Here is a 13,120-nt window from a genome sequence, read left to right on the forward strand (position 1 = left end):
GTAACAGGAGGCTATATACAGGGGGTACCAGTACAGAGTCAATGTGGAGGCTATATACAGGAGGTACCAGTACAGAGTCAATGTGGAGACTATATACAGGGGGTACCAGTACAGAGTCAATGTGGAGGCTATATACAGGGGGTACCAGTACAGAGTCAATGTGGAGGCTATATACAGGAGGTACCAGTACAGAGTCAATGTGGAGGCTATATACAGGGGGTACCAGTACAGAGTCAATGTGGAGGCTATATACAGGAGGTACCAGTACAGAGTCAATGTGGAGGCTATATACAGGAGGTACCAGTACAGAGTCAATGTGGAGGCTATATACAGGAGGTACCAGTACAGAGTCAATGTGGAGGCTATATACAGGAGGTACCAGTACAGAGTCAATGTGGAGGCTATATACAGGAGGTACCAGTACAGAGTCAATGTGGAGGCTATATACAGGAGGTACCAGTACAGAGTCAATGTGGAGGCTATATACAGGGGGTACCAGTACAGAGTCAATGTGGAGGCTATATACAGGAGGTACCAGTACAGAGTCAATGTGGAGGCTATATACAGGGGGTACCGGTACAGAGTCAATGTGGAGGCTATATACAGGGGGTACCAGTACAGAGTCAATGTGGAGGTTATATACAGGGGGTACCAGTACAGAGTCAATGTGGGGGCTGTATACAGGGGGTACCAGTACAGAGTCAATGTGGAGGCTGTATACAGGGGGTACCAGTACAGAGTAAATGTGGAGGCTATATACAGGGGGTAACAGTACAGAGTCAATGTGGAGGTTATATACAGGGGGTACCAGTACAGAGTCAATGTGGGGGCTGTATACAGGAGGTACCAGTACAGAGTCAATGTGGAGGCTGTATACAGGAGATACCAGTACAGAGTCGATGTGGAGGCTGTATACAGGGGGTACCAGTACAGAGTCAATGTGGAGGCTATATACAGGGGGTAACAGTACAGAGTCAATGTGGAGGTTATATACAGGGGGTACCAGTACAGAGTCAATGTGGGGGCTGTATACAGGAGGTACCAGTACAGAGTCAATGTGGGGGCTGTATACAGGGGGTACCAGTACAGAGTCAATGTGGAGGTTATATACATGGGGTACCGGTACAGAGTCAATGTGGAGGCTGTATACAGGGGGTACCGGTACAGAGTCAATGTGGAGGCTATATACATGGGGTACCGGTACAGAGTCAGTGTGGAGGCTATATACAGGGGGTACCAGTACAGAGTCAATGTGGAGGCTATATACAGGGGGTACCAGTACAGAGTCAATGTGGAGGCTATATACAGGAGGTACCGGTACAGAGTCAATGTGGAGGCTGTATACAGGGGGTACCGGTACAGAGTCAATGTGGAGGCTATATACATGGGGTACCGGTACAGAGTCAGTGTGGAGGCTATATACAGGGGGTACCAGTACAGAGTCAATGTGGAGGCTATATACAGGGGGTACCAGTACAGAGTCAATGTGGAGGCTATATACAGGGGGTACCAGTACAGAGTCAATGTGGAGGCTATATACAGGGGGTAAATGCAGAGAGTCATAGTGGAGGCTATATACAAGGGTTACCAGTACAGAGTCAATGTGGAGGCTATATACAGGGGGTACCGGCAGAGAGTCAATGTGGAGGCTATATTCAGGAGGTACCAGTACAGAGTCAATGTGGAGGCTGTATACAGGAGATACCAGTACAGAGTCGATGTGGAGGCTGTATACAGGGGGTACCAGTACAGAGTCAATGTGGAGGCTATATACAGGGGGTAACAGTACAGAGTCAATGTGGAGGTTATATACAGGGGGTACCAGTACAGAGTCAATGTGGGGGCTGTATACAGGGGGTACCAGTACAGAGTCAATGTGGGGGCTGTATACAGGAGGTACCAGTACAGAGTCAATGTGGGGGCTGTATACAGGGGGTACCAGTACAGAGTCAATGTGGAGGTTATATACATGGGGTACCGGTACAGAGTCAATGTGGAGGCTGTATACAGGGGGTACCGGTACAGAGTCAATGTGGAGGCTATATACATGGGGTACCGGTACAGAGTCAGTGTGGAGGCTATATACAGGGGGTACCGGTACAGAGTCAATGTGGAGGCTGTATACAGGGGGTACCGGTACAGAGTCAATGTGGAGGCTATATACAGGGGGTACCGGCAGAGAGTCAATGTGGAGGCTATATTCAGGAGGTACCAGTACAGAGTCAATGTGGAGGCTATAAACAGGAGGTACCAGTACAGAGTCAACGTGGAGGCTATATTCAGGAGGTATAAGTACAGAGTCAATGTGGAGGCTATATACAGGAGATACCAGTACAGAGTCGATGTGGAGGCTGTATACAGGGGGTACCGGTACAGAGTCAATGTGGAGGCTGTATACAGGGGGTACCGGTACAGAGTCAATGTGGAGGCTATATACAGGGGGTACCGGCAGAGAGTCAATGTGGAGGCTATATTCAGGAGGTACCAGTACAGAGTCAATGTGGAGGCTATAAACAGGAGGTACCAGTACAGAGTCAACGTGGAGGCTATATTCAGGAGGTATAAGTACAGAGTCAATGTGGAGGCTATATACAGGAGATACCAGTACAGAGTCGATGTGGAGGCTGTATACAGGGGGTACCAGTACAGAGTCAATGTGGAGGCTATATACAGGGGGTAACAGTACAGAGTCAATGTGGAGGTTATATACAGGGGGTACCAGTACAGAGTCAATGTGGGGGCTGTATACAGGGGGTACCAGTACAGAGTCAATGTGGGGGCTGTATACAGGAGGTACCAGTACAGAGTCAATGTGGGGGCTGTATACAGGGGGTACCAGTACAGAGTCAATGTGGAGGCTATATACAGGGGGTAAATGCAGAGAGTCATAGTGGAGGCTATATACAAGGGTTACCAGTACAGAGTCAATGTGGAGGCTATATACAGGGGGTACCGGCAGAGAGTCAATGTGGAGGCTATATTCAGGAGGTACCAGTACAGAGTCAATGTGGAGGCTGTATACAGGAGATACCAGTACAGAGTCGATGTGGGGGCTGTATACAGGGGGTACCAGTACAGAGTCAATGTGGAGGCTATATACAGGGGGTAAATGCAGAGAGTCATAGTGGAGGCTATATACAAGGGTTACCAGTACAGAGTCAATGTGGAGGCTATATACAGGGGGTACCGGCAGAGAGTCAATGTGGAGGCTATATTCAGGAGGTACCAGTACAGAGTCAATGTGGAGGCTGTATACAGGAGATACCAGTACAGAGTCGATGTGGAGGCTGTATACAGGGGGTACCAGTACAGAGTCAATGTGGAGGCTATATACAGGGGGTAACAGTACAGAGTCAATGTGGAGGTTATATACAGGGGGTACCAGTACAGAGTCAATGTGGGGGCTGTATACAGGGGGTACCAGTACAGAGTCAATGTGGGGGCTGTATACAGGAGGTACCAGTACAGAGTCAATGTGGGGGCTGTATACAGGGGGTACCAGTACAGAGTCAATGTGGAGGTTATATACATGGGGTACCGGTACAGAGTCAATGTGGAGGCTGTATACAGGGGGTACCGGTACAGAGTCAATGTGGAGGCTATATACATGGGGTACCGGTACAGAGTCAGTGTGGAGGCTATATACAGGGGGTACCGGTACAGAGTCAATGTGGAGGCTGTATACAGGGGGTACCGGTACAGAGTCAATGTGGAGGCTATATACATGGGGTACCGGTACAGAGTCAATGTGGAGGCTATATACAGGGGGTACCAGTACAGAGTCAATGTGGAGGCTATATACAGGAGGTACCGGTACAGAGTCAATGTGGAGGCTGTATACAGGGGGTACCGGTACAGAGTCAATGTGGAGGCTATATACAGGGGGTACCAGTACAGAGTCAATGTGGAGGGTATATACAGGGGGTACCGGCAGAGAGTCAATGTGGAGGCTATATACAGGGGGTACCAGTACAGAGTCAATGTGGAGGCTATATACAGGGGGTACCGGTACAGAGTCAATGTGGAGGCTGTATACAGGGGGTACCGGTACAGAGTCAATGTGGAGGCTATATACAGGGGGTACCGGCAGAGAGTCAATGTGGAGGCTATATTCAGGAGGTACCAGTACAGAGTCAATGTGGAGGCTATAAACAGGAGGTACCAGTACAGAGTCAACGTGGAGGCTATATTCAGGAGGTATAAGTACAGAGTCAATGTGGAGGCTATATACAGGGGGTACCAGTACAGAGTCAGTGTGGAGGCTATATACAGGGGGTACCAGTACAGAGTCAATGTGGAGGCTATATACAGGGGGTACCAGTACAGAGTCAATGTGGAGGCTATATACAGGGGGTACCAGTACAGAGTCAATGTGGAGGCTATATACAAGGGGGTTACCAGTACAGAGTCAATGTGGACGCTATAAACGGGGTACCAGTACAGAGTCAATGTGGAGGCTATAAACAGGAGGTACCAGCACAGAGTCAATGTGGAGGCTATATTCAGGAGGTATAAGTACAGAGTCGATGTGGAGGCTATTATAAAATAAGGATCTGCTGGAGTCCAAGTCAAACCAAGATTCTTTATTTCTGAGCTCAGAGAGAATAACAGAGTTACACAGCGCAGTGTAGACAGTCTGAATTCCTGAAGCATTGGGTGATGAGCACATATCTTTATAGTTTCCTATTCCTGGGCGGGACTTTATTCATACAAGGACACAGGTGCAAATTGGTTTGCAACACAGGATGATAGTCCCAAAAACAGGAGCTTATAATAGGACAGTTTCACAAGGTTAGTCACATACTCAGTTATGTGGACACACAAACATTTTCCATTACAGAGTCTGAACATTTTCATTTCATTAAATCATCAGTGGGCTACAATGCAAATGTCAACAATGGAACTAATGCATCACATCCAAATATCACTTGATTATCTGTAGTGCTGGAGGAATGACACACCCAGATAAACACAAAGAGTTTAAAAAAGGACCATTTAAACACATGGAATCTGATCTACTCTGTATTCAAACTGACAGACTCCATATTCAATTCATGTTTTCTAATAAAAACAAACAAATATATGTTTGAGTATACCCTGTACCATTTAATTTCATCTGGTAAAGACAGGTAAACACATTGTCAGTCAACAATATAAGACAACGGGAGCACTGTGTATGTTCTCTGATGAATTTTAAGTCAATGTGATGTGAAATATCAATATACACGCTAAGAGAAGTAATTTCTCTCTCCTGTGTGGATTCTCTAATGACGTTTAAGTGACTTATGAGTAATATGTTTTCCCACAGTCTGAGCTTTTCTAAGCCTTCTCCTCTGTGTGCAGTCTAATGTGTTCTTTCAGGCTTCCTAAATGGGCAAAAGCTTTGCAACCTGTGTGTATTCTCATGCTTTTTCAGGTTTCCTCTCTGGTTGAAACACTTTCCACATTGGGAGCAGTGGTAAGGCTTCTCTCCTGTGTGTATTCTCTCATGTCGTTTCAGATCCCCTGAATGGATGAAACACTTTCCACATTGGGAGCAGTGGTAAGGCTTCTCTCCTGTGTGTATTCTCTCATGTTGTTTCAGCTCCCCCGACCGGTTGAAACACTTTCCACATTGGGAGCAGTGGTAAGGCTTCTCTCCTGTGTGTATTCTCTCATGTTGTTTCAGCTCCTCCGACCGGTTGAAACACTTTCCACATTGGGAGCAGTGGTAAGGCTTCTCTCCTGTGTGTATTCTCTCATGTTGTTTCAGCTCCCCCGACCGGTTGAAACACTTTCCACATTGGGAGCAGTGGTAAGGCTTCTCTCCTGTGTGTATTCTCTCATGTTGTTTCAGCTCCTCCGACCGGTTGAAACACTTTCCACATTGGGAGCAGTGGTAAGGCTTCTCTCCTGTGTGTATTCTCTCATGCCGTTTCAGGTGATCTCTCTGGTTAAAACACTTTCCACACTGGGAGCAGTGGTAAGGCTTCTCTCCTGTGTGTATTCTCTCATGTTGTTTCAGCACCCTCAACCGGTTGAAACACTTTCCACACTGGGAGCAGTGGTAAGGCTTCTCTCCTGTGTGTATTCTCTCATGTTGTTTCAGCACCCTCAACCGGTTGAAACACTTTCCACATTGGGAGCAGTGGTAAGGCTTCTCTCCTGTGTGTATTCTCTCATGTTCTTTCAGCTCCCTCGACTGGTTGAAACACTTTCCACATTGGGAGCAGTGGTAAGGCTTCTCTCCTGTGTGTATTCTCTCGTGTTGTTTCAGCCTCAACGACTGGTTGAAACACCTTCCACATTGGAAGCAGTGGTAAGGCTTCTCTCTTGTGTGTATTCTCTCGTGAGCTTTCAGGTTTGATTTCTGGTTGAAACTCTTTCCACATTGGGAGCAGTGGTAAGGCTTCTCTCCTGTGTGTATTCTCTCGTGTTGGTTCAGGCATGCTTTCCGGCTGAAACTCTTTCCACACTGGGAGCAGTGGTAAGGCTTCTCTCCTGTGTGTATTCTCTCATGTATTTTCAGCTCCCCCGAACGGACGAAACTCTTTCCACAGTGGGAGCAGTGGTGTCGTCTTGCTAGTTTGGACGTCCCTGGCTCTGGTTCCTCCGAGTCTGGTCTTTCTCCTGCCAAAGACAGTGTTATTTTTAAATAGAGACCCGAATGAAACCACATGATAAAACAACCTTGCTACGAGGGTAAATCCTAAATCAGATCTCTCAATAACCCGAGGCCAGTTTTAACAATCTTAGTGTGATTTTAAAACAAATGTAGAGCTTCCTGGTAATTACTGCTATGTTTACATTACTTATTTTATTCATCCTGTTTTACAAGTCAGAACACAAAAACCTGGACAGTTCTAGGACACTGAAGACACAGACGTCGCTGGATTCCAATTGAACAGGTGGTTCTAAATATATAACTTTCATAGCTGTATGATACAGAATGTGACCTACACACTTCCTTAAACATAAAATAACTAAAGAAGTAATTTTGTGTGGAAGTCCAAAACTTGTTTTTACGTCGCAGATACAAAGCACATCAGTAACATCTCCCCGTTGTTGAAAGGGTTCGACACATTGCTGTTTAATTGGACCAATTTCTTATTTAGACATTCACAGATTTTCAACATTTTGATTATCGCTGATGTCATATTTTGGGTAAATGTTCCTAAAACTGATAGTAACAACAATAAACAAAAATATAAACGCAACATGTAAAGTGTTGGATGTTTCATGAGCATCACTGTTAGTCAACATTTATTCTTTGCCAAGATAATCCATCCACCTGACAGGTGTGGCATATCAAGAAGCTGATTGAACAGCTTGGTTATTACACAGGTGCACCTTGTGCTGGAGATAATTAAAGGCTACTCGAAAATGTGTAGTTTGTTCACACAACCTCTGCGATCCAACTCATCCCAAACCATCTTGATACAATACATTAGATTCAAAGGTACCAAAAAGTACAGTAAAAATTACTTCCATCTCTGGAAATGTGGGGGATTGTGTCGGGGGATTGTGTAGGCCAGGTCATCTGATGCAGCACTCCATCACTCTCCTACTTGATCAAATAGCTCTTACACAGCCAGGAGGTGTGTTGGGTCATTGTCCTGTTGAAAAACAAATGACAGTGGGACTAAGCCCAAACCAGATGGGATGGCATATAGCTGTAGAATGCTGTGGAAGCCATGCTGGTTAAGTGTGACTTCTGTTCATCTACTCCTCGTCTCACAAAGACATGACGCTCGGATCCAAAAATCTCAAATTTGGACTCATCAGACCCAAGGACAGATATCCACGGTCTAATGTCCATTGTTCGTGTTTCTTGGCCCAAGCAAGTCTCTTCTTCTTCTTCTCCTTTAGTAGTGGTTTCCTTGCAGCAATTCGAACATGAAGGCCTGATTCACGCAGTCTCCTTGTTAATCTCCTTGTTAATCTAGCCACCGTGTCAGATTTCAAAAAGGCTTTACGGCAAAAGCGAACTATGCGATTATCTGAGGACAGCACCCCATCAAACAAACACATGACAATCATATTTCAACCCACGACAATCATATTTCAACCCACCAGGCGCGACACAAACCTCAGAAATAATGATATAATTTGTGCCTTACCTTTGAAGAGCTTCTTCTTTTGGCACTCCAATATGTCCCATAAACATCACAAATGGTCCTTTTGTTCGATTAATTTCGTTGTTATATCTCCAAAATGTCCATTTATTTGGCGCGTTTGATTTAAAAAAAACACTGGTTCCAACTCGCCCAGCATGACTACAAAATATCTAATACGATACCTGTAAATGCTGTCCAAACATTTCAAACAACTTTCCTAATCCAACTTTAGGTATTTTAAAACGTAAATAATCGAGAAAATTTAAGATGGGATAAACTGTGTTCAATACCGGATAAAAACAACGTGAAGCGCGTGACCTGGAGTGCGCATCAAAACATTAGAGAGCACTAGGCTGGACCCTCGTTCTGAATAGCCGAACTTCTTCATTTCTCTAAAGAAAAACATCAACCAATTTCTAAAGACTGTTGACATCTAGTGGAAGCAATAGGAACTGCAACCAAGTGCCACACAAAACCATTTGAAAACAGAGTCACCTCAACAACAAAAAATTCCTCCTGGATGGTTTGTCCTCGGGGTTTCATCTGCCAAATAAGTTATGATATACACACAGACATTATTTTTACAGTTTTAGAAACATTAGAGTGTTCTCTATCCGACTCTACCAATTATATAAATATCCTAGCTTCTGGGCCTGAGTAGCAGGTAGTTTACTTTGGGAACGCTTTTCATCCAGACGTGAAAATACTGCCCCCTATCCCAAACAGGTTATAGGGAAAGAAATTCCACAACTTAACTTCTAAAAAGGCAATTAATTGAAATTAATTCCCGGTGACTACCTCATGATGCTACAGTCCTCCTTTAAGACTCCATAATGTTTCATCATTAGATGCTGCAGTCCTCCTTTAAGACTCCATCATGTTTCATCATTAGATGCTACAGTCCTCCTTTAAGACCCCATAATGTTTCATCATTAGATGCTACAGTCCTCCTTTAAGACTCCATCATGTTTCATCATTAGATGCTACAGTCCTCCTTTCAGACTCCATAATGTTTCATCATTAGATGCTACAGTCCTCCTTTAAGACTCCATAATGTTTCATCATTAGATGCTGCAGTCCTCCTTTAAGACTCCATAATGTTTCATCATTAGATGCTACAGTCCTCCTTTAAGACTCCATCATGTTTCATCATTAGATGCTACAGTCCTCCTTTAAGACCCCATAATGTTTCATCATTAGATGCTACAGTCCTCCTTTAAGACTCCATCATGTTTCATCATTAGATGCTACAGTCCTCCTTTCAGACTCCATAATGTTTCATCATTAGATGCTACAGTCCTCCTTTAAGACTCCATAATGTTTCATCATTAGATGCTGCAGTCCTCCTTTAAGACTCCATAATGTTTCATCATTAGATGCTACAGTCCTCCTTTAAGACTCCATAATGTTTCATCATTAGATGCTACAGTCCTCCTTTAAGACTCCATAATGTTTCATCATTAGATGGTACAGTCCTCCTTTAAGACTCCATAATGCTTCATCATTAGATGCTACAGTCCTCCTTTAAGACTCCATAATGTTTCGTCATTAGATGCTACAGTCCTCCTTTAAGACTCCATAATGTTTCATCATTAGATGCTACAGTCCTCCTTTAAGACTCCATAATGTGTCATCATTAGATGCTACAGTCCTCCTTTAAGACTCCATAATGTTTCATCATTAGATGCTACAGTCCTCCTTTAAGACTCCATAATGTTTCATCATTAGATGCTACAGTCCTCCTTTAAGACTCCATAATGTTTCATCATTAGATGCTACAGTCCTCCTTTAAGACTCCATAATGTTTCATCATTAGATGCTACAGTCCTCCTTTAAGACTCCATAATGTTTCATCATTAGATGCTACAGTCCTCCTTTAAGACTCCATAATGTTTCATCATTAGATGGTACAGTCCTCCTTTAAGACTCCATCATGTTTCATCATTAGATGCTACAGTCCTCCTTTAAGTCTCCATCATGTTTAGAATGTGTCTGGAAGCGCTACTCTATCTATTCTACTCTCATCCTTTCGGTTTTAATAATATTTAATAATAATAATAATGTTATAATAGGTAATAACTAACTTTAATAACTAGGGTTAATACCTGCCTGGCGCCCCAACAAAATCTTCATATTTACCCCCCTCTAACAATACCGCTACAGAATTAGCGTAGTAGGCCATGTAACTTAAGGTAATCAGAAATATGTATTCCTTGCCACCCATTCTGAAACTAACTGCAGCTCTATGTTAAGTGTTGCAGTCATTTCAGTCGCTGTAGTAGCTGACGTGTACAGTGTTGAGTCATCCGCATACATAGACTCACTGGCTTTACTTAAATGTCACTGGCATGTTGTTGGTAAAGATTGAAAAAAGAAGGTGCCAAACAGCTGCCCTGGGGAATTCCTGATTCTACCTTGATTGTGTTGTACAGGCTTCCATTAAAGAACACTCTTTGTGTTCCGTTAGACAGGTAGCTCTGGGGCGGCAGGTAGCCTAGTGGTTAGAGCGGTAGGCCAGTAACCGAGAGATTGCTGGATTGAATCCCCGAGTTGACAAGGTAAAACTCTGTCGTTCTGCCCCTGAACAAGGCAGTCCTAGGCCATCATTGAAAAAAATAATTTGTTCTTAACTGACTTGCCTGGTTAAATAAAGGTTACATTTTAAAAGAAAAACTCTTTATCCACAATATAGCAGGGGGTGTAAAGCCATTTTTATCATCAATTTCTCTCAGCCAATCAGTCACTTGTAAGTGCTGTGCTTGTTGAATTAACTTCACTATAAGCTAAAAGTCTATATTTGTTTACTGTAAAATAGCATTGTATCTGGTCAAATATTTTTTTTCCAAAATTGTAAGGGTCGGTAACAGGCTGATTGGTCGGCTATTTAAGCCAGTAAAGGGAGCATTACTATTCTTGGGTAGTGGAATGACTTTAGCTTCCCTCCAGGCCTGAGGGCACACACTTTCTATTAGCCTTAAATTAAAGACAAGGCAAATAGGAATGGCAATATCGGACGCTATTATCCTCAATTTTCCATCCACGTTGTCAGACACCAGTGACTTGTCATTGTTGATTTTATTTGCGCAAAATTTCATTGAAGATGCTCCAAAGATTTTTACTATCATTCTTCATGTCATTTATCTTTGTTTCATAGTGTAGTTACTCTTTATATTCAGTTTAGTCAAATTATTTCTCAATTTGCAATAGTTTTGCCAATCAGTTATACAGCCAGACCTATATGCCATCTCTTTTGCCTCCCTCTTCATCATACCATTTTTTAATTACTCATCAATCCACGTGGATTTAACAGTTTTTACAGTCATTTTCTTAATGGGTGCATGCTTATTAGTAACTGGGACAAGCAGTTTCAAATGTGTCACGGGCAGTGTCTGGTTGCTCCTCATTACACACCACGGACCAACAAATATTATTTACATCAACAACATAGCAAAAATGTATGACCTCTTATACACAATATTAGTCCCAGCCTTTGGAACGGTGGTTTTCCTAGACATGGCTCCTATATTGTGATCACTACATCTGATGGATCTGGATACTGCTTTAAAACCCATTTCTGCAGCATTAGTTTAGATATGATCAAACCATGTTGATGATTTCATTCCTCTACTGTTTGTAACTACCCTGGTAGGTTGATTGATAACTTGAACAAGGTTGCCGGCACTGGTTACAGTTTGAAGCTTTTGCTTGAGTAGGCAGCCTGATCACAGCTTTCCTCCAGTATTAGTTAATTAATTACCAAAGTCCTGAGTTTAGTTTGCCTGTTCTACAGTCTTTTAAAGATAGGGGCGTTGACTGCGACAGGCAATGTAACATCCATAATGTTTTAAGGAAAAGTTTTTGTAAAACAAGCACCTTACATTGGATCATCTTGAAACTTTCTCTCCAAAGCTACCTTTCATCAAGGTTTTATATGGTCTATGGTTTCTCTCTTTTCATTGGCAGAATCCTTTTTCAGTGTTATGATATTCATAACATCCATATACACCAGTCTATCTTCCTGTCAACTAAAAGAACTCTGCTGGTTATCCTGGTAACAGATACCGGTGGGCAGATCTATTGTATTTGTTCAAACTAAACTACAGCACTTACTTTGATGAGTCAAATCTGATCCTTTCTTCTCTTCTCCTCCTCTCACAGTTCCACTCAGCCCCATTGTTTTCCTGCAGTCCACCAGCAGCACAGACAACCTCTTCATACCCAGCAGTAAGGTGCTACCGGGAGAGGCATGACACAGGGACTCCGGGAAAGAGGAAGGGCTAGCGTTGTCCTGGTAACCATAAAGAGGAGACACAGACACATACCATTATGGATGCTGATGTCACTGTTGTCATAAACTGCTTTACAGAAACACAGCCCAGACCCAGATAGAGCAAGCTGTATGCTAGACCAGACCAAGCTGTACCATCTGGTGTTCTGAAATGGAGAGACTCTTCTCTGCCTCGTCAGCATCAGGATGTTGAGTCTCCCCAGAGGATCCACGATAGTCATGTCTCTCTCCTGTGTTAACGAGAACATCAAACAGATGGTGAACTTATTACCATCATCAATTATTACTGTCTATTACAGTCATAGGGTCTTATCAGAGGCATTAATATCTCTAAATTAATTGGGTGCCTTTTGTGTCCCTTGGATATTTTAAGTATAAATTATGCTCCATTATTACATTTTAAAAGCCTGTTATATATAATTAAATCTCATTTAAAAGTCCCAAAAATACATGTAGCAATGGCAGATTGACCCTTTAACAATTTAAATAGTACTGAACATCACACTGAAGTGAATAACTTAAGTAGAATGCCCCTTAAAACCACACATTAATTCAACAACTGCATAGTTTGTGTCCCTGTTGAAGACAGTACTCACTGGTGCTAATAAGATATTCTGTATCCTCCTCTTTCACTCCCAAAACGTCTTCCTCCTTCACCTTTACTGAGATAGAACCTTTTAGAGAGGAAGAGTATGCTTTCTCTTCTTTCCCTATAACAGCCTCCTCTTCCTCCTTT

General features: G+C 43.1%; 1 protein-coding gene across 1 annotated transcript in view; it reads right to left on the reverse strand.

The window, feature by feature from the left end:
• LOC139370047 (zinc finger protein 850-like) overlaps positions 1-13,120 on the reverse strand; it is a 61,761-nt gene that overhangs the window by 24,835 nt on the left and 23,806 nt on the right. Inside the window, 1 exon segment of the mRNA XM_071109354.1 lies at positions 5,407-6,498. Coding sequence (XP_070965455.1) covers positions 5,407-6,498 — 1,092 coding nt within the window.

The sequence above is a fragment of the Oncorhynchus clarkii genome, chromosome 17 (genome assembly GCF_045791955.1).
Source record: "Oncorhynchus clarkii lewisi isolate Uvic-CL-2024 chromosome 17, UVic_Ocla_1.0, whole genome shotgun sequence".
In the NCBI taxonomy this organism is placed as follows: Eukaryota; Metazoa; Chordata; class Actinopteri; order Salmoniformes; family Salmonidae; genus Oncorhynchus; species Oncorhynchus clarkii.